This window comes from Patella vulgata, chromosome 7 (assembly GCF_932274485.2).
Source record: "Patella vulgata chromosome 7, xgPatVulg1.2, whole genome shotgun sequence".
NCBI lineage: Eukaryota > Metazoa > Mollusca > Gastropoda > Patellidae > Patella > Patella vulgata.
Window position 1 is genome coordinate 60,947,278 of NC_065885.2, and position 23,701 is coordinate 60,970,978.

Here is a 23,701-nt window from a genome sequence, read left to right on the forward strand (position 1 = left end):
TTGTTTCTGGAAAAGAAAAACAAAGATTAAATGCACAGCTAATTTTTCCCCCTTTCATGAATTATCTATAAAATTGGAATTAAATGAACCGGGGAAGAAACGTGTATCGGATAGAGGCGCGTCGTATTTTTAGTGGCCGTGTATTGATGGCATTTATTAACAAAATTGTTATTGAATAAATTGATTTATTTTGTTGTTTGTTTAGTGGCTGTGTAGTGACGTCATTTATTAATAAAATTGTTATTGAATAAAGTGATTTATTTTGTTGTTTGTTATTTATAAATACCCCCGCTCTAGTTTGGCGATAGTAGAAAACTATACTCATATCAAACACTCATATTATACTGACAATGAATACTTCCTGTGCCCCAATGTCGTGAAGACTGACTTAACCAACGTATTTCTACATCGTCGTGTGGACAAGTCAACCAATGCCGTGTGGACGACTTAACCAGAATTTTCGTGTGGACGACTTGACTGACATTTTTCTAACGTTTCTAGTTGACTAGTTTTAGTACAGAGAGAGAGAGAGAGAATTAGAACCAATATTAACATCATCTGAAAATCAACATGTTTTATAAATGTATCCAACCAATTCAGTTTGATTATAAAAACTTTATTCTACAAATTTGGCTTCTATCCGATCAGCGGGCGTGGTGGCTCAGTGAGTAAGCCGTTGGCTCGCTCTGTTTTTTGATCGCGGACCAGAAAGTTCATCGAAAATTTTTGGCCTGGTACGCCACTGTCATTGGTACAGGGCAGTGTGCCCGACATGGGAGAAATTATCGTTTTTGTTGGATGCAACCGTAACCGGAAATTACATTCATGGAACACAATCAGGAGATAAATAATTATAGTTTAGCATTGAGAGGACTGTTATACTCATTCCAGCTATAATATTCTATACTAGCAGGATACCCGGCTTCGCTCGGGGACAATAATTGCGAAACCGGAAGTGGTAGACTAACGCCACCTGGCCTATGTTACTCCCCGTTCCGAGCTACCCCTATACCCCAAATTTCAGATTCGGGGCAGACCTAGTGTAGGCGCCAACCCCGGCTTCGCTCGGGGGTCATAACTCCGAAACCGGAAGTGGTAGACTAACGCCACCTGGCCTATGTTACTCCACGGTCCGAGCTACCCCTATACCCCAAATTTCAGACTCGGGGTAGACCTAGTGTAGCCGCCAACCTCGAACAGACAGACTTCGCTCGGGGGTCATAACTCCGAAACCGGAAGTGGTAGACTAACGCCACCTAGCCTATGTTACTCCCCGGTCCGAGCTACCCCTATACCCCAAATTTCAGACTCGGGGCAGATGTAGCCGCCAACCCCAAACAGACAGACTTCGCTCGGGGGGTCATAACTCCGAAACCGGAAGTGGTAGACTAACGCCACCTGGCCTAATTTACTCCCCGGTCCGAGCTACCCCTATACCCCAAATTTCAGACTCGGGGCAGACCTAGTGTAGCCGCCCACCCCGAACAGACAGACAGACAGACAAACGACAGTCACAAATATATATATATAGATTTGGATATTCCGCTCTTGATAAATGTTGGTGGTTTACAAAATTCTTTGTGAATTCGGTATTTGATTAAACCATTACACCATCACTAATATCTAGATCTTTACTCAGTCAAATTACATATTAAGAAAGGACGCCCCCCCCCCCTCCCAATCCGTCGAGTTCTCTACACGATACTTGTTAGATTAAATATTTACCAACACTGAAACACCGTCATAAATCTACAATCATTACTTACCCAAATTTTATAGTCAAAATGTGTACAACTTTGAAACAATCTGCCAAGCCTATAATACACTTCAACTAGTCAGACCAATCAATATGCGACACTTGTACAGTGACTACAGAAAATAAAATATATACAATTAATGATCACCTATCTCCAAGGTAGAAACTAGTTTTAAATAGATTCTTTCACCAACTTAAATGAGCTGTGTCAACTAAATGGCTTGTGAGTTAATAACTAATTCTTTAATCTTCTTCAAAGTAATCTCTGTCACAGCCCATTGTCTGACATCAATTAAAAGTTTAATGAGTTTTTAGATCACTCACTACTTCGTATCAAACTGAACATTAATCTGTGTATATATAGCTTGGAAGTTAATAGTATTAAGAACGAAATGGTTTCAATCACTCTTAAATGGGACTATAGTTGAAGTGTTACAATATGAAATGAGTATTTTTGACGAGTATTATATGACTTGGGTTTAACGTCCTACTCTTCTGTACTGACTGGCGAAGGGCACACGCCACGCAGTGTGCAATGAGGGAAATTGTTTACACGGACATGGATGCTACGGCCTACTCGTACTTAGAATTACAACTATCAAGAGTTATTTTACGCGAAACTTTGGGTTTTCGTATCATCCGAAGGACTACACGTTATCCCTTACCAGATCCTCCACCTTATTGGCTATTGGATACATCCAATCCATTAGGCACCCAGAGAGAGATAGAGGCTTGAATGTACATCAACACAAGCTACTGGCTGTTCCAGGTACTGCCACGACTCGAAAATTGCTTGTCATTTCTTTAAATTTTAATTAAAATGGCTAAAACTTCGTGAAATACCTCGAATGGTCACCCCATTGCTTTCTTTCTTGTGAGAACTAAGTTCAGGTCAAGTTTTATAGCCTTTCTCCTTGGTAAAATCGAAGTTTGTTGACATCTTACTACTGGAAACAGCCATGTTTGGCCTAGTTATCTGGGCGAGCCTAAGTGGACAAGGGGTGCTGGGTTTGCTTTAAGTCGTTTCACCCTACTTTGATGTATTGGTTGTTGTTTCAGTCCAGTAGAATATAACTCTTTTCAAAGAGTTATTTACTGAATCCCAGATCACGGTTGTTTGTCCCACTAACTTGAATATTTAATTGCCCCCCGTCCGAAGGTTGTCATTTTTTTATATCGATATAAGCTACATGCAAATTTTAACCCGCTACCGTGCTGATATGTGATGGAATTGTGGAAGGAGGCTGCAAGACATACTCAAACGTAACTCGGTCCACAATGTCCATTGGTTATGGCGGTTTGCATTATTCAGTGGCTTAAAATTTGCCTTGAGAACTGTTGGAAATTTTAAACTTGAGCTAAGACTGGCATTTTCTATGTAGCGCAATTCCTAATGAAACCTTCAAAAAAAATAATACCACTATTATATAAGATCATTTAGACAGTTATTAAATCCATAACATGACATATGTGACTTATCTAAAGATTAAGATAAAGAGCTGATAGTTTAAATATTATAGTTTAAAAATAGATAATGATAAAGGAATATATTGACACTTCAGTCAAATTACATAATGCATCTTTAAAAGAAATTCACTTACATCATCACCGTGCAAAAAAAAAAATTGCACGAGATGCACATGAAAAACCCAATATTCACATGCAGCATTGTGTGTGAGCCCTTGTTTTCAACTTAATGTGTAGTACAAGAACTGTGAAACGTCAATCTGTCGTAATTTGTTGTTGGACGTGTGAAGGAATCGAGCTAGAGATGCCGAGACTTACTGAAAGTCAACGGAATGAAGCCATGGGAATGTCCAAGGCTGGCATGTCTACACGTGCTATTGCCAGTCACTTCAATTGCCACCAGCCCACTATTGTAAGGTTGGTGGAACGTGTTCGAGTTACTGGATCAACACGTGACCGTCAACGTCCTGGTCCACAACGCGTTAAAACCAAGGCTCAAGACCGCTACATCCCTTCTCATCTGCGTGACAGATTCCGCCCAGCGACTCGAACAGGTGCAGCAGTCGTCGGAAGACAAGGACCAGTAAGTGCCAACACCGTAAGACGTCGTCTAGGAGAAGGACTCCGTGCACGACGACCTTATGTTGGAGCTATCCTCAGGGATCATCACCGTCAGCGGCGTTTGATATGGCCTCAAGGACACCAGACATGGAGAAGAGTAGACTGGCAAAGTGTGCTCTTCAGTGATGAGAGTCGCTTTCATCTGTATCACGCTGATGGCCGTCAACGTGTGTGGAGACGTCTTGGTGAACGTCTTGCAGTCTGCTGCGTCTTCAAAACGAATCGATGGGGTGAGGGAAGTGTATATGTAGATTGTGTCGATGTACATTCAAGTAAAAAGAACATATCAATTTTAAATTCATTTATACGATTGATGTGCTTGTTCAATGAAACCGTGGATTTTAATAACGACAACAAAACACCTATAAAGACTAGTTTACAGCTTTAAAAATTGGTTTTAAAAATATACACAGTATTTCATATAATATATACTATTCAAAAAAAGTAGGGGATATTTGATTTTTAAGTGTTATTAAAGTCACCTAATGAAACTGACGAAGAAACAAATGACAAAATGAAATGAAGTTCACATTCATCGATTTATTCCAAATGATCGTTAGACTAAGTAAGGCACAGACTGACCATTATAAGGGTAAAATGATACCCGGGGTCAAACAGCAAAGTTACCACAGCATCACAACCAAGTCAGTGACGGGTAAATCCTCCTCTGTTTGCCAAACAAGCATTGATCCGACGTGGCATACTCTAATGAGACGTCTAAGGTCATTTTGGTCCAGATTGTCCCATTCCTGTTGCAACGCAGCAGCAAGTTCTTGGACATTGGCAGGACGTTGTTGACGTTGACGTAACCTCTGTCCAAGCATGTCCCAGACATGCTCGATTGGGGAGAAGTCGGGACTCAGTGCTGGCCAAGGTAATGTGGTGATGTTCTGTTGTTGGAGTAACCTGTAACGATCCTGGCCCTGTGACATCTTGCGTTGTCATCCTGGAAGATGAAACGGCGGCCATGACGTCGTGCGAACGGCACAACATGGACTGCCAAGATGTTGTCCCGGTAGTACTGGCCTGTAACACGCCCTGCAACAACATGTAAAGCCGTTCTTCCAGCAACAGTGATGCCTCCCCACACCATAACAGAACCACCCCCAAATCGATCATGTCTGATGACGTTAACGTCTTGGAAGCGCTCGTTTCGATGACGCCACACCCTCCTACGTCTGTCCAAAAAATCAACAGTGAACCTTGACTCATCTGAAAACATCACATTGCTCCAGCGTCGATTATCCCAGTGTTGACGATCCCTACACCAACGACGTCTTGCCTGAATGTGATGATCTCTCAAACAAGGGATCACGCGAGGACGTCGGGCGCGAAGGTGACCCCTATGCAGTCGATTCCGTCTGGCCACTCACTCTCACACCAGTGTCTGTTTGAAGACGAGCGCTGATCTGATTTGCTGTGATGACACGATTTCTCAAGGCCAAGGTACGGATAAATCGATCCTGGGCTTGAGTTGTCGCCCTTGGTCGACCTGAGCGTGGTCTGTCCTGTACAGATTGTGTATCACGGTATCTGGACCATAGCCTGCTTATGACAGACTGAGAAACATTCATTGTCCGCGCCACCACCGCCTGTGTTGTGCCGATCTGTAGCATGCCAAGGGCACGTAACCTTTCATTTTGGGTAAGCCGACGCATATCAAAATTTGTTTTCTGGTTACTAAAACAATTAAACTGATGTTTCCACCCTGGAATTCAATGCCACAATGACTGTAACATTCAAAGTCAGAGTCGTGCAAATCTTGGGTTGGACCCCCATGATGATCCCAAGCATCACCTGCATTCCATGCGGTAGCTATTGGTGCGTTTGGGCGTCACATGTAACTGGAAATGTTTCTTCTGTTAGGTTCTATAGTGACTTTTTCGTAGTCATTTGCATATTTTAGTAGTATGCCCCCAAAATCAAATATCCCCTACTTTTTTTGAATAGTATATTTATAAAAAACGTTTAAAATAGGTAAAAGTTGTTGAGAGCAAATTCCATCAATTCCACTGCAGTAATAGAACCATTAAGGTCAAGATCAAGGTCAGCATTAATTTTATTTCATAGCCATTCTAATAATTGTCAAAAATAATCGAATACCACACTGCATGGTGTCTACCAGTATCCATTAGCCCATAAGATGGAGGGGGGATGACCGAATGGTTAGCACGTGCGCGCTGCGCTGTATCATACGGTCTGTCATTGAGTCAACTGGCGGGGTTTCGATTCCCCGGTTGTACGTGACAAGGAGTAGGGTAGCCTGTCCATTCTCGTGGGTTTTCTCCGGGTCCTTCGGTTTTCTCCCACTTCTAAAGACCCCTACGCGCAAGCGAATTATTGAAATAAAATTGAACCATGTGTAACAGGACGGGTGGTTGTCGATTTGCACTCGAGCGGCGGGAGTAACCGGCTCTTATGCAAACCGGAAGTCCAGGTTCGTACGCAGGATGTCAGGTTTCTCACGTGAACTGAAGTAAAAGAGAACACATTTATGGGGTTTCAAATTCTTTATTTCGTAAGATACAAAAAATTGTGTGCCCGAAACGCGCGTCCAAATCCGTTCGGCTTCTTCTCCTCACCAATGGTAACCAAACTGAAACAAAGAACTCGTGCCAAGTTCGTCAACATCAACTATATATATGTCTGGTTACCGAACAGGAAACTGAGCGTCCGCTCACACAAAATCCTACATCTTCCGAATAAAACCCCAAAAATGAATCAAACGTAGGTAAGATATTAACAATAATTGACGCCTACCTCAGTCTGAACTGACAATATTCATCCAAAAGGGACGCCACAAATCTTACATCACCCAAACAGACCCCGTAAAATAACTAGAAACTAGAACTAATAACTCCGCAAATAAACATAAAATCACAGCTTGATGCCGAATTTATACTATTCGTTCGAAGGAAAGCAAACATATCTTACATCACCCAAACAAGACCCTTAATATAACTAGAAACTAGAACTAATAATTCCACACAAAACATAAAAATCACGGCTTGATGCCACCTCAGCCCGAATTTACTATTCGTTCGAAGGAAAGCAAACATAGCTTACATCACCAAAACGGAACCCGTAAAATAACTAGTAACTCTACTAATAAACCAATAATTCCCCTATAGTGTGGAACGCCCGTCTTAGTCTTAAGGACTAAAGGCAAAACTCTACCCCGGAGATCGAACTTGTCCCGAGCGGAATAATGGGTTATTCCTGCGGAACTTGCCGATCACCGAAGACAAAGTCTCCCCTTGAGATGCTTACCACAGAGCGAAATAAATAATATTCCAGCTGAGGTTCGCACCCCCCCCCCCTACTGTTCAGCTAATACTGACTTTGACTGTCCTTATATACTCTTATCTATATGCTATGCAACTGGAAAATACACGTGCATAACCTGTGCATTACGAGTGAGTTACAGTTACAATTTAGTTCCCGCTCTCCCATTGGTTGATGTTATCACATATTGACCAATAAGACGTTCCAAACCACAAGTCGACGGCATATTCACAAAATGGCGGCTATTTACGAAATTTCCACATGTAAACAAACCCCCATTACAAGTTCGACATAATATGAAACAATATGAATAGGATAACTATGCTAGGAACAAATAATAAACAGTAAGTTCTAGCTATTGTAATGATCTAAAAAAATACGAAACCCCCACACATGTGTTAGTCCCGAAATAACCTAGTTTGTGTCGCGTGGACGTTAAATACGAGTAGGTCGTAGCATCTATATCCGTGCAAAAAATTCCCTCATTCGCACACTCCCCTCGCCATTATCCCAGTCTATGCAGAAGAGTAGGACGTTAAACCAAGTCATCCGGTATATAATACTCGTCAAAAATAATCATTTGATGTTTTTACAATTCTACTATTGTCCCATTTATGAGTGATTGAAACCATTTCGTTGTTAATACTATTAACTTCCAAGCTATACACAGATTAATGTTCAGTTTGATACGAAGTAGTGAGTGATCTAAAAACTCATTAAACTTTCAATTGATGTCAGACAATCAGCTGTGACAGAGATTACTTTGAAGAAGATTAAACAATAAACTTACTAACACACAAGCCATCTAGTTGACACAACTCATTTCAGTTGGTGCAAATATCTAATGAAAACTAGTCTATCTTGTTGATAGGTGATCATTAATTGTATATATTTTATTTTCTGTAGTCACTGTACAAGTGTCGCATATTTACAGGTCTGACTAGTTGAAGTATAGCATAGGCTTCGCAGATTGTTTTAAAGTTGTACACATTGTGACTAGATATCTATTTAAAGCTGAACTCCGATTATAAAACTACAGAAATAATTAAATAAAAAAAAAGGTTACGAAATAAGAAACAATTGGTTGGTGCTGGTTGATTTGTTATTGTTTGGGGTAAGGCAATTTCTCTGTTATTTTTATACGCCCACATTTTCATGTGGACGTATATTGTCGTCGCCCCTATCCGTCCGTCCGTCCACAAGTGTTTGTGAACAGTCTACAGGTCACAATAATTTTTATCCGATTTCAATGAAACTTAAAATATAGGTTTATCACCCTAAGATATCGGTTCCTTTCGATATTGGCATGTATCGGACTGTAACTTCATGGATTATGGCCCCTGATTGTACGAAAAATCACGTTTTTAGCTTGTGAATACTGTAGAGGTCACAATTTTTATCCGATTTATTTTAAACTTGAAATGTATGATTATAACCCAAAGATCTCGGTTCCTTTCGATATTCGCGTATATTTGAACATAAATTCCTGAATTATGGCCCCTGATTGTACGAAAAATCGCGTTTTTAGCTTGTGGACCCTATAGAGGTCATAATTTTTATCCGGTTTGGAAAAACGTATTATTATATCACCGTTAAACCCTAAGGACGGTTGAGTTCGAATTTCGTGAAAATCGGACCAAAACTGACAGACAAAATGGCCGCCGTTCGTTCTCAAATAGCGCAAAAATATGGTATATCAAGGTTTTGGGCCCTATAGAGGTCACAATTTTTATCCTATTTTGATAAAACTTGAATGCAAGTTTATAACCCAAAGATCTCGGTTCCTTTCGATATTCGCGCATATCGGAACGTAACTTCCTGAATTATGGCCCCTGATTGTACGAAAAAACGCAATTTTAGCTTGTGGACCCCATAGAGGTCATAATTTTTATCCGATTTAAAAAAACGTATTATTATAGCACCGTTAGACCTTAAGGACGACTAAGTTCGAATTTTGTGAAAATCGGTCCAAAACTGACAGACAAAATGGCCGCCCTTCGTTCTCAAATAGCGTAAAAATATGGTATATCAAGGTTGTGGACCATATAGAGGTCACAATTTTTAGCTTGTGGACCCTATAGAGGTCACAATTTTTATCCGATTTTGTTGAAACTTGAAATGTAAGTTTATAACCCAAAGATCTCGGTTTCTTTCGATATTCGCGCATATCGGACCGTAACTTCCTGAATTATGGCCTCTGATTGTACGAAAAATCACTTTCTTTTTAGCTTGTTCTCTATCCATCTCTCGAAAATGTGGGCGTATCCTGCCTGGCAGCCGCTGGTTAGAGGAAACGTACACCTTGGTTGACTTATTTCGTCGAATTAGTAAAATAATATATATACCTGATCAGACATAATAAATGTGTAGCAATAATATTTTCTGTGAGCTGATACTGGAAAGACTTCAATCAGTCATGCGGTAATTCGTAGTTGACTATATCTAACCGGATGTGGACACTTCGGTTGACACGGCAAATACTGGAAGTGGGCGTGGCCTGCCTATGTGTTTGTCCACCCAAAGCGATCGCCATGTTAGTTCAAGAAATTGAAAACAGGTATGCGGTTGGGTGGTGGGGGGGATAAAAGGGTTGTGCATTCTAAATATTATCCCGTGGTGTCTCACCGTAAATGTATATTTCCTGGGAATCTGAATAAAATCTTGCATTCTTGTCATCCACGGTGTAATTCAACCATTGACATTGAAAAAACTGTAACACAACAAAACAAAATTAGTGAGAATATTTAAAAGATAATAAGACAATTTCATTTCAAATGCTGGCTATGATGATCATTCTTTCCTACTCCGACCACGCGATCTCGGCCTCTACTGATTTGAGTCGTATCAAATGGGCAATAACAGTCCTCTAAATTCAAAACGGTCGTGGGTTTATCTCCTGTTTGTGTTCCGTTAAGGTTGCACTAGTACGACTATACGCTGTTCCCGCCAGGTGCCCTAACCTATACCAGTGAAAAGGGGGAACCAAGCAAGAAAAATCCGATGAAGTTTCTCGGCGAACACCGGGATCGAGCCCAGGATCTCCGGGTTAACGAGCTAACGTATTGTTATGACCAATATATGACATGATCAAATTGACTTGGTGGATTTATCATTTATAGAAAATGTTGGTTTTCAAATGTTGTCAATTAGTTCTAATTATTATCAGTATAACATGACCATACTAAAACTAACCAAAACATGTCATTTAGTTTCAACGATAAGCATTAGTCCCGAAATGAACTAGTCTAGAACAGTTTATAGTTAGTTTATGAAAGAGGAAAAATTTAACCATTTAAAAACGCCCCCTGTCTCTACCTATTATCAAATTTTGTACAAACACTAATAAATTTGCAACGATAGAATAGTTTATAGTCTAGAATAGCGTATTGTTAATTTATGAAAAAGGGAAAAATTAAAGCTGCGCAATTATTGTTTATTTGTTTTGTTTTCAGAAAGAAAATTTGGATTTAAAACTAGAAATGGCAAATCATTCCGTCTCCACCAAAAGCTGTAAATGTGATGTTTGTGATAAATCATTCCCATGCCGTTCCCAATTAAATAGACACATTCTAGTTCATACTGGTGTGAAGCCATATAAATGTGATATTTGTAGCAAGTCATATACTTCTAGTTGTAATCTACGAGATCATATCAGAATTCATACTGGCGAGACACCATATAAATGTGATATTTGTAGAACGTCGTTTACTACTAGTAAGATTCTACAGGGACACGTCAGAGCTCATACCGGGGTGAAGCCATATAAATGTGATATTTGTAGCAAGTCATATACTTCTAGTGGTACTCTACGAGAACACACCAGAATTCATACTGGTGAGACACCATATAAATGTGATATTTGTAGCAAGTCATTTACTACTAGTAATATTCTACGGGGACACGTCAGAACTCATACTGGGGTGAGGCCATATAAATGTGATATTTGTAGCAAGTCATATACTTCTAGTTATACTCTACGAGAACACACCAGGATCCATACTGGTGAGAAGCCATATAAATGTGATATTTGTTTCAAGTCATTTACTACTGGTAAAAGTCTACATCTACACACAAGACGCCATAAAGGAGAAAACCTTTTCTCGTGTAATGTTTGTAGAAAGTCGTTCACAACTGGGTCTGCTCTACGTGTACACACGAGAATCCACACAAGAGAGAAGCCCTTTTCTTGTGATGTTTGTAGTAAATCGTTTACAACTAGGCGTAATCAACGTGAACACACTAGAACCCATACTGACCAAAAACCCTTTTCTTGTGATGTTTGTAGTAAATCATTTACGACTCTTAAAATTTTAAAAAGACATACAAAAATTCATACTTGAGAATAACAATTTCAGAACCCATTCTTGAGAAAACATCTTGTCTTGTAATGTTTGTAGAAAGTCGTTTACAACTACGATTACATAGTGGAACCTATACTAGAGAAACATCTTGTCTTGTAATGTTTATAGAAAGTCGTTTACAACTACGATTACATAGTGGAACCTATAATAGAGAAACCCCGCAATCTTGTGATGTTTGTAGAAAGTCGTTTATTACAAATGCTGAACTAAAGCTACTTGAGAATAGTGCATTTCTTGTAATGTTTGCAGTGCGTGTACGTCATCCACGAAATATAACCTTTTTTTATAAACTGACACAATTCGTTCGATTAAAGATAGACCTTGAAAACATTATTATATTTAAATGTATGTATTTAAACACTCAAACCATAAATTTATATCTGTAAATAGAGAAACCCCACAATCTTGTGATGTTTGTAGTAAATCATTTATTACAAATAGTAAACTACATCTACACATGCGATTATATGGTGGAGAATAATCCATTTCTTGTGATGGTTGCAGTAAGTATATGTACGTCATCTACGAAAAATAACTATTTTATAAACTGATACAATTCGTTCGATTAAAGGGAGACCTTGAAGACATAATTATATTTACATTTATTTATTTAAAACCTCAAACCATAATTTTATCTGTAAATAGATTAATTCAGTTAATTATTATATTTACAAACCGTAAATTTATCTGTAAATAGATTAATTCAGTTAAAAAAGAAAAATAAAATCTGCGCCGAATGTGTTAAATTAGTTTGTTATTAGCACAACATGAAGATTATTCAAAGTGTCATTTCACATCACACATGAATAATGTGTATAGAATGTGTTTAATTAGTTTGTTATTAATACAACATGAAGACTATTCTAATGTGTCATTTCATCACACCTGAATAATGAATCGAGGTTTATCGTCCTACTGTTCTGCTCCGAATGTGCTGATCAAGAGTGTTTGAACACGTATATAGATGCTATAAGATTGATATTTGTAATTTATATTATTATTTGAGTATCCTTCGACTGTAAATGTATTTCTTTCAACTGGATACCCAGTAACATTATTTACTCAACCTTTCAACGATTGATATCCGTTTAAAGGGGTTTTATAACTCTCAGAAAGTAAATGGATGTACATTTAGGGCTGTATAAAGGTGGTGGACTCACGGATTGTTGTAGGTCTATATGTTTGAATTGATGCTTATCTTATAATTATGTAATTTTATGCAATTTAACCATGTATTATGTGTAATAAAACTGTTTAACTCATGAAAGCCGTGCTATAAATAGAACTTAAATCACATTTGAACAAAAGCTAAGCAGAGTCGGGACACGACTTGTAACTTGGCGCCTATTCTTACAAATTATTAATTTGCTATATATTTCTTGTTTTTAATATACCTAGAGCAATGGGGTTTAACGTCCACTCGACACAAACTAGGTCATTTTGGGACTAAAACATGGGTCAATTTTATTTCAATAATTCGCTTAAGGTAGGTGTCTTTACGAGTGGGAGGAAACTGGAGGACCCAGAGAAAAGCGGGGAAACGAAACCACGCCAGTTGACCGAATGACAGACCTTATGATACAGCACGGAGGCGCTAACCATTCGGCCGCCCTACCCCCACCTCCCATAGAGCCGGAAAGGGTTATTGGTATCACATATTGTAGTCTAGAAGGATACATCAGCTAGAGGGTCTGGAGGGATTAGATGTACAGAGTTTATTTACCATAATATCTAGATCACCGAAATAACTAAAAATATACAAGAACAGGATTCATAGTGTCGAATGGAATGGATTTAGCATTATCATAACAATTGTTTTGGATGCCATTAATATAATAAGGGATTTAAAATATGACACGGCAACAGACCTGTATAATATCTGTAATAATTCGATAAATCACCTTCTAGTTTTAACACATTTTACCTGATTGAAAAAACAATTTATCAATATTGAATCATTTATACCATAGGTTTGCCCGGTTAATGAAGTCGTGGGCTTTAGAATTATCAACAAAACACCAATAAAGACGTGAATGTTGATTAACAAATTGGTTAATCAAAGTATTATAAATATAAAAAGCATCTGTAGTTGATAAACCTGTTGTGAAACCAAACAGAGAATTAGTATTTGATATAATATTATATTATTAATCCATTGTTTAATATCCCTGTAATTGACAATATATCTGGAATCTGATATTGACACTGATGAATTTCAACAATTTTTTTTTCTGGTAAGTCAAATAAATTTTAAAGTGTTTCTAACGATAGTAAATAGTAAGAAGCCTTTAATTTCATAAAATTGTAAAGTCACGTGGATCACGTGACTTTTAAGCATATAAAGATGAAAAACCTGAAAAACACGTGCAAACACAACATCGTGAGGTCAATCGATGCAAGTTTGCTTAAACTGAACACGCACACGTAACTTGAACTGGAAAACAAATTAAAATTGTTATTTTCATCTTTGTTAGAAAATGCCGAGCCTTTCAAATGTAGAACGTCTACGTGCTATAGGTAGGCTCTATGCTGGTCAGTCTGTGGTCACTGTTGCAAGAGCCTTTAATTGTTCACCCCAGACAATAATTAATCCTAGAATGAGAGTGCTTCAAACTGGAACTATTGCCGACCGCCCAAGGGCGGGAGCGCCACGTGTGACGTCACTCCAGGAAGATCAAGCAATACGATTACGTCATCTTAGAAACAGATTTGTCACTGCAACCTCCACAAGTAGAGAGATGTTTGGTGGAAGGGTAACTGCACAAACTGTTCGAAATCGCTTGCAGGCTGCTGGTCTTAGAGCTCGGAGGCCCTATAATGGAGCAATATTGACACCTCTTCATCGCCGTAACCGACTTGTGTGGGGCACAAAACACATAAGATTTACTCAAAGACAGTGGAATTCGGTTGTCTTTAGTGACGAATCTCGATTCACTTTGAGATTTGCCGATGGAAGGGCCCGAGTGTACCGCAGACGAGATAAACGTTACGCTCAAGTATGCGTCAGAGAAGTTGACCGATTTGGTGGCGGCAGCGTCATGGTTTGGGGTTCTTTTTGTATACATGGACGTTCTCCTCTTGTTGTTGGCCAAGGGAACTTAAATGCTGTCCAGTACAGGGATCAGATTTTGCAACCTGTTCTTCTAACGTTTATGCAGAGATCTGGGCCTGGACTAACGTTTCAACAAGTCAATGCTTCACCCCATACAGCAATTGCTACCCAGAATTTTTTAAGAAATGCCGGTGTCCAAGTCCTGGATTGGCCGTCGCTTAGCCCCGACCTTAATCCTATTGAACACATCTGGGACGAACTGGGTCAACGTGTTCGTCAGCAAGTGAATCCACCACTGACGTTGCAGGACCTTCAATATGCTCTTGCTGAGCAGTGGCGACGTCTTCCTCGGGTAATGTTTACTAATGTTCTGAGATCCATGAGAAGACGTTGTGTGGCAGTACGAGACGCTAGAGGAGGCCACAACCGTTACTAAACACTTTATTCCGATTGTTCTCCAAGTCTGTGAATTTCATTTTGGGGGGTACTGTGACATCACGAACGTTGTCAATGTCAAGGACTTTCGGCGAGACGTATTCTTGCTTTCTGTTGATGTCAAGGTCGTCTGTGCACAACATAACACTAAAATAGTTGCCTTAAACCAAATATTAAAAATCTAGTCCCAAAAATCCCGAGTGTCAAGTTTTTAATTTGGTTGAGTATATTAAAAATATAAACAGCATCTGCAGTTGATAAACCTGGTCTGAAACCAAACAGAGAATTAGTATCTGATATAATATTATATTATTAATCTATTAATATCCCTGTAATTGAAAATATATCTGTAATCATGCTATTTAAAAACATTTAACAAATGTTTTATATTAACATTATTTGTTTGTTTTTATTAATTCTTGAACCATTAATGTTAATTTTAGTTTAATGTTTTACCATCAAATTGAAATGAAAATTCATTTTGTTCATAAAAATTATCAATATGTATGGAATGTTCGATGTCAGTCTTTGTTTTCTTGAAAAATGAGCGAATTGACGTTCAGTATGAAAAGAATACGGATTCCTTCATGTAAAAAGTGTGGTAGTGTCGTTCGATGTGCATAAAGAATTTCAAACCAGTCGCCCAAACTCATCGATTTGTCTACTTGCTTGGCGTAGGCGAGCCAATCAACTATCGTCCGCGTGCATGATTCGACTATAAAACTGGGCGCGTATCATTCATAGGGGGAGTTTCAGTTATTAACTCCCGAGGTAAGGTAACCTTATCATATGTAAGACACAGACCGGTTGCCAGAGTCGATAATCGCCTCATATCAACCAGATTGTGTGATTTTCATTTCTTTTATATTTGGGCTAGATTGTTTGAGCGCATTTCTTACTCTTAGATAATAGTTCTGATTTGGGGGGGGGGGAAATAGTATAATTTGTATCTACTTCTCGCTTCGCTGAGGGGACCGCTGAATCGATCCACGTACTAAACCATATTGGAATTTGGTCACTTGATTCGTGGAGAAGAATTCGGTGGTTTCGTTTTTAATGGTGTTCTAGTAGTTTAGACATTGCGTTCTACTGTCAGACACTGGGAGGAAGAACTCGGTGATTTCGATTTTAATAGTGTCCTAGTAGTTTAGACATTGCGTTCTACTGTCAGACACTGGAGATATAGGCATTGCGGCCTTCTCACTTGATTCGTGGGGAAGAATTCGGCGATTTCGTTTTTAATAGTGGGTTAACGGGCTGTACAGGATCGATGAATCGATTCACCACAGTGGGTTAATTCATTCCGTACTTTGAGAAATAGACTTTGGCGTATAGATTTCATGATTTCTGTTTAACATTTCGGGCAAATCAATCATTTGAGACCTTAAGGGCATACATCACATTTCCAGAATCGATTGTGTTTAATGTATAATAAAAATATATCAAATTATATCTTGTTTATTGTTTGTTTCATGACATTAGCTGCCGCTGCATCCAGTATCCGAACCCTGTCCTTCTACAAAAGCATCATTTTCGAGAGCGTGTTGAGCGAAGTTGGCTCACTGTTTAAGACGTGTTCGATTCTGAGAAAGGGATAACGTGTAATCATTCGGATGAGTCGCCAACTAGCGTACACGTAAAAATATTCTTGGTAGTTGGAATCCGATATACGAGTAGGTCGTAACACCCATGTCCGTATTCATCAGCCCAATCGGTGCAGATGATATTAAACCATTTCGTTCTTAATACTATTAACTTCCAAGCTATACACAGATTTATGTTCAGTTGGACACCAAGTGGTGAGTGATCTAAAAACTCATTAAACTTTCAAATGATGTCAGACAATGGACAGAGATTACTTTGAAGAAGATTAAAGAATTAAGTTATTAACACATAAGCCAATTAGTTGACACAACTTAATAAAGTTGGTGAAAGTATCTATCTTGTGGATACTTGTCTACGATATCACCTTATGTGGAAGTGGACGTAAAACCTTAGGAACGAACGATCTTGTTGATATGTGATCATTAATCATTAATGTGATGGTCCAAGTATATATAGTACAGTCATCACAGATTAGTCGGTGATTAGTATAGTAAAGCCGTCGCCGATTGTTTTAAAGTTGTACACATTTTGACTATAAAATTTGGGTAAGTAATGTTTTAGAGATTGGTGACGGTGGATGAATGTAGGTAAATACTTAATCTAAGAAGTATCCAGTTTAGGTGTCGAGGGCGTGGTGATGGGGGGAGGGTAAAAGTGGTTTGATATTTTAATATATAATTTGACTGAGTACAGCTTTAGATATTAGTGATGATGTAATGGTTTAATCAAATATCCAATTTATGAAGAACCCAGTAAATCATCACCAAGAGCCGAATATCCAAATATAAAATATTGTAGATCAAAATAAAAAAATTCTTAGGATTCTGTTGGTCGAAATGTGGCGTCGAATGAGTATACTCGTCCTCTAAATTTCCTGGTTCCGATGGGGCGGCTCACTGCGAATATAATTTCCTAGGGTCTAGACCATTCGAAATTGATAATACACTCCAGGAAATCTTCATGAAATCTTGCTTCTCTGTCATCCACAGTAACATGTAACCATTAGCACTTTGAAACGCACACCTGAAACATTTTTATTTTATTTCAATACTGGTCTTACAAATGGTTGCTATGCTAACCATACTGTCTTAATCAATAGCCAGACTTATTTTTGTATCAAACGGGTAATAACAGTCCTCTAAATTCTAATTGTGATCCGTGAATTGTCAAATTTTGTACTAAAACTAATCAACTAGAAACGCTAGATAATGAAAGAGGAACAAATTTAGCTGTACATTTAATATTTTTTTCTTCCGTTTTTTTTTCAGAAAGAAAATTTGGATTTAAGACTAGAAATGGCAAATCATTCCATCTCCAACAAAAACTGTAAATGTGATGTTTGTGGTAAATCATTCGCATACCCTTGCCATTTAACTCAGCATATTCTAATTCATACTGGTGAGATATTTGTAGGAAGTCTTTTGCTTCTAGTAGCTCTCTAGGGAAACACACCAGAACTCATACCGGACAGAAACCCTATTCTTGTGATGTTTGTTTTAAATCATTTACAACAAGAAGTAATCTAAGCTCACACAACAAAATCCATACAGGTGAAAAAAAACTTTTCTTGTGATGTTTGTGGTAAATCATTTACGACTCTTAGATCTTTACAAAGACACACAAAGATTCATACTGGAGTAAAGCAATTTTCGTGTGATGTTTGTAGTAAATCTTTTAGGACTAATTGGTCCCTACAGCAACACATCAGAACCCATACTGCAGAAAAACCCTTTTCTTGTGATGTTTGTAGAAAGTCATTCAGATTTAGGCGTGATCTACAGGTACACACTATAACTCATACCGGGGAGAAACCCTTTACTTGTGATGTTTGCAGAAAGTCATTTTCTAGGAGGGATTCTTTACGGGGACACACCAGAACTCATACTAGAGTGAAACCCTTTTCTTGTGATGTTTGTGGTAAATCATTTACGGCTAAAAATGATTTAAAAAGACACACACAAATTCATACTGAAGAAAAACAATTTTCATGTGATGTTTGCAGTAAATCTTTTAGGAGAGAGAGAGAAATAGTGTAGAAAATTGTTTTCTACCCTGGGTGGTCTACATCAGCACATCATGACCCATATTGGAGAAAAACACTTTTCTTGTGAAGTTTGTACAAAGTCGTTTACAACTGGAGCTGCTCTACGGGTGCACACCAGATCTCATACAGGGAAAAAACACTTTTCTTGTGATGTTTGTAGTAAATCATTTATCACAAATAGTAATCTAAAGCTACACATGCGATTACATACTAGAGAATAATTCATTTCTTGTGATGTAAGCAGAACATGTACCCCATTTTCAGACAATATAAATATGTATATGTACAATTTGCTCGAATAAAGAAGTATTATCTTGAGGACATTATTATTGTCCCTCGCCTTTCGAAGAAAGCGGGAGACTATTAAAATGGGTTCGTCCGTCTGTCTGTCCGCCACACTTTTTTTGGACACAATAACTCTTTCTAATTGGTGTAGGTGTTTATTAGGTCAATGCCTTGACACTTTTTTGGGACACAATAACTCTCTTTCTAATTGGTGTAGGTGTTTATTAGGTCAATGCCTTGATGGAGTTCGAAGATGAGCATTTTATACTTAGGGTAAGCAGAAATGAGCAATTTGATGGGTTGATGCTTTGGGGCACGATAACTTTAGTTCTATGTAAAGTGATTAAACTTGGTGTATAGTTTCACTACATCAATACCTTGATTAAGTTTGATAATGAGCATGTTCTGCTCCGGGTAAGCAGAGCGATAAGCAATTTGATTGGCCGAGAATTTGGAACACAATCACTCTCCTTCTAATTGAGCTAGAATTTTCAAACTTTATGTAAGTGTTTATTACGTCAATGCCTTGATGGAGTTCGAAGATGGGCATTTTCTGCTTAGGGTAAGCAGAGATAAGCAATTTGATTGGTTGATACTTTGGGACACGATACATTTAGTTATAATTAAGTGAGAGTGATGAAACTTGGTGTATAGTTTCACTACATCAATACCTTGATAAAGTTTGATAATGAGCATGTTCTGCTCAGGGTAAGCAGAGCGATAAGCAATTTGATTGGTCGAGACTTTGGAACACAATAACTCGATTCTAATTGAGTCAGAATGTTCACACTTGGCGTAGGTGTTTATTAGGTGAATGCCTTGATGGAGTTCGAAGATGAGTTTTATGCTAAGGGTAAGCAGAGATAAGCAATTTGATTGGTTGATGCTTTGCGGCACGATAACTTTAGTTCTAATTAAGTGACAGTGAGGACACTTGGTGTATAGCTTTATTACATCAATACCATGACTAAGTTCGATAATGGACATTTTTTGCTGAGGGTAAGCAGAGATAAGCTATCTGATTGGATGATGCTTTGGGGCACGATAACTTTGGTTATAATGAAGTGAGAACGATGGAACTCCGAAATAAATTTAATATATCATTACCTTGACTAAGTTCGATGGTGGGAATTTTCTGCTTAGGCTAAGGAGCGATAAACAATTTGATTGTTCAAGAATTAGGAACATAACAACTCTGCTTTTAATTGAGGTAAAATGTTTAAACTTGATGTAGATGTTCATTAGGTGATAGTTAAAGATGGATTACTTCAGTTAAAGAAGAGACATTAACTTTGTACAGAATCTGTTTAATTAGTTTGTTATTAATACAACACGAAGACTATTCTAATGTGTCATCACAGCTGAAAAATGAAACAACACGAAGACTATTCTAATTATTATTATTATGTATATGTTTTATGCAATTTAACCAGGAACTATTTGTACCATATGGAAACTGGTTAATATAACCGTAGTATCTTTGAAAGGCATTTAGTGAAAGCGATATATAATAAACAGACAGTTTTATGGATAACATTTACTAGTTTTATTAACTGCAACGTTATCAAGGATATTCTCACCGTTGCAATTGCTTTATTTTTATCGATGAAACGTTGCAGTTAATAAACCTAGTAAAAGTTATCCATAAAACTGTCTGTTTATAATATAATGGTAATAGCTTTTTTTTCGAATCCACATGATGTATTTATGTATTTTATATTTTGTGTAATGATACGTTGATAAAACTGTTTAAAGCGTGAATTTCATATTTTCTAAGAAAGTCAAAACATAATTATTTCTATGTCTTTTGCTCAGTAGGTTATCAACTCACTATTATACGACCATGGGCATTATTTCCCACCCTTAAAAATCATTGACACAGGAAATAATAACACAATTACATCACTTGTTTTCCTTTTGCCTCCATGCATTAGCTACATTCAAACGTTGGAATTTGAAGTTGAAAATGATATTTTTGCCAATTTGTAAAATTTCAACAAATAACCTTCTAGTTTAACACTTCAACCTCGTGGGTCTCTGGGTCCTCCGTTTTTCTCCCACTTCTAAAGACCCCTACGCGCAAGCGAATTATTGAAATAAAATTGAACCATGTGTTATTCCCGAAATAACCTAGTTTGTGTAGCGTGGACGTTAAACCACATTTCTCTCTCTCTCTCTCCATAAGATGGAGGATCTGGCAAAGGATAATGTGTAGTCCTTCGGATGAGACGGAAACCCGAGGTCTCGCGTACACATTGGCGGGCATGTAAAATAATCCTAATTGATAGTTGTAATTCGAAATACGAGTAGGTCGTAGCATCTATATCCGTGCAAAAAATTCCCCCCATCGCACACGCACCTCGCTATTATCCCGGTCAATGCAGAAGGTTAGGACGATAAACCCAAGTCATCCTGTATATAATACTCGTCAAAGATAATCATTTGATATTTTAACACTTCTACTATAGTCCCATTTATGAGTGATTGAAACCATTTCGTTGTTAATACTATTAACTTCCAAGCGATACACAGATTAATGTTCAGTTTGATACGAAGTAGTGAGTGATCTAAAAACTCATTAAACTTTCAGTTGATGTCAGACAATGGGCTGTGACAGAGATTACTTTGAAGAAGATTAAAGAATTAAGTTACTAAGACACAAGCCATCTAGTTGACACAACTGACTTAAGTTGGTGAAAATATATATTTAAAACTAGTCTCTATCTTGTTGATATGTAATCATTAATTGTATATATTTTATTTTCTGTAGTCACAATACAAATGTCGCATATTGATTGGTCTGACTAGTTGAAGTGTATTATAGGCTTCGCAGAATGTTTTAAAGTTGTACACATTTTGACTAGATATCTATTTAAAAGTAGTCTCTATCTTGTGGATATGTGATCATTTATTGTGTGTATTTTATTGTAGTTACTGATGGTGCAAGATAGTACAGTCGTCGCAGATTTTTAGGTGTGACTAGTTGGTGTTAATATACTATAGGCGTCGCTGAGAGTATAAAATTAGTGTATATTCTGAATGTATAATGTGGGTAAGTAATGTTTTAGAGATTTGTGACAGTGAATGGATGCAGTAGGTTAATGCTTAACTTTTATAGGAGTCGAAGGAGTGATATTTTTTTGTAGGGGGGGGGGGGTAAAGGGTTGTGCATTCTAAATATTATACCGGGGTGTTTCACCGTAAATGTATATTTCCTGAGAAACAGAATAAAATCGTGAATTTTAACCATTGACATATTGAAATAACTGTAACACAACAAAGCAAAATTAGTGAGAATATTTAAAAGATAATAAGACAATTTCATTTCAAATGGTTGCTATGATGAACATTCTTTCCTACTCAGACTACGCGATCTCGGCCTCTACTGATACGACCCGTATCAATTGGGCAATAACAGTCCTCTAAATTCAAAACAGTCGTGGGTTATACGCTGTTCCCGCCAGGTGCACTAACCTATACCAGTGAAAAGGGGAAAACCAATCGGGAAAAATCCGATGAAGTTTCTCGGCCAACACCAAGCTAACGTATTGTTATGACCAATATATGACATGATCAAATTGACTTGGTGGATTTATCATTTATAGAAAATGCTGGTTTTCAAAAGCTGTGCAATTATTCGTTATTTGTTTATTTTTTTTCAGAAAGAACATTTGGATTAGAAAATAAAAATGGCAAATCATTCCGTCTCGAACAAAAACTATAAATGTGATGTTTGTGGTAGATCATTCACAAGCTGTTCCCAATTAAATAGACACATTCTAGTTCATACTGGTGTGAAGCCATATAAATGTGATATTTGTAGCAAGTCTTTTGCTTCTAGTAGCTCTCTAGGGAAACACACCAGAACTCATACCGGACAGAAACCCTATTCTTGTGATGTTTGTTTTAAATCATTTACAACAAGAAATATTCTAAGCTCACACACCAAAATCCATACTAGGAAAAGACCATTGTCTTGTGATGTGTGTAGCAAATCATTTACAACAAGAAGTAATCTAAGCTCACACACCAAAATCCATACTAAGAAAAGACTGTTTTCTTGTGATGTTTGTAGCAAATCATTTACGACTCTCGGATCTTTAGAAAGACACACACGAATTCATACTGGTGAAAAACCCTTTTCTTGTGATGTTTGTAGTAAATCTTTTAGGACTAAGTGGTCTCTACATGTACACATCAAAACCCTTTTCTTGTGGTGTTTGTAGAAAGTCATTTTCAACTAGTGGTGATCTACAGGTACACGCTAGAACCCATACCGGTGAAAAACCCTTTTCTTGTCATGTTTGTAGAAAGTCGTTTACTACTAGGGGTCATTTACGGATACATATTATAGCCCATACTGGTGAAAAACCCTCTTCTTGTGATATTTGTGATAAATCATTTATCGCAAATGCTAAACTACAGCTACACATGCGAATACATACTGGAGAATAATCCATTTCCTCTGATGTTTGCTGTACATGTACGTCATTTTCGAATAGTCTAATGTTTCATTTGATCACACGTGAAATGAAACGGTGGCTAACGTCCTACTGTCTACTTCCAATGGGCTAATCAAGGCCGCTTGAATACGTATATAAATTCTATTAGATTGAGATTTGTAAGGACAACAACCTTAAGATGATGTGTACAAGATTATAGACGAGTTATGTCCCTTCCCTATAACTATTACTGTCACCGACAGATGAAGACAACCTTAAGATGATCCCTACAAGATTATATGTTTAACCTCTGATGCTCCTTGGTGACAGATCATCACTCCAGATGGC

At 37.8% G+C, this 23,701-nt stretch overlaps 1 protein-coding gene across 1 annotated transcript; it reads left to right on the top strand.

Annotated features, from left to right (window-relative positions):
• Positions 1–11,058: 11,058 nt before the first annotated feature.
• Positions 11,059–23,239, top strand: LOC130013585 (zinc finger protein 431-like; the record flags this gene model as incomplete). The annotated part of the gene is made up of 3 exons (XM_056102328.1): positions 11,059–11,442; positions 22,592–22,894; positions 23,222–23,239. Coding segments are annotated over 3 exons (705 nt in total), but the record flags the coding sequence as incomplete, so codon positions are not given.
• Between the last annotated feature and the right edge of the window lie 462 nt (positions 23,240–23,701).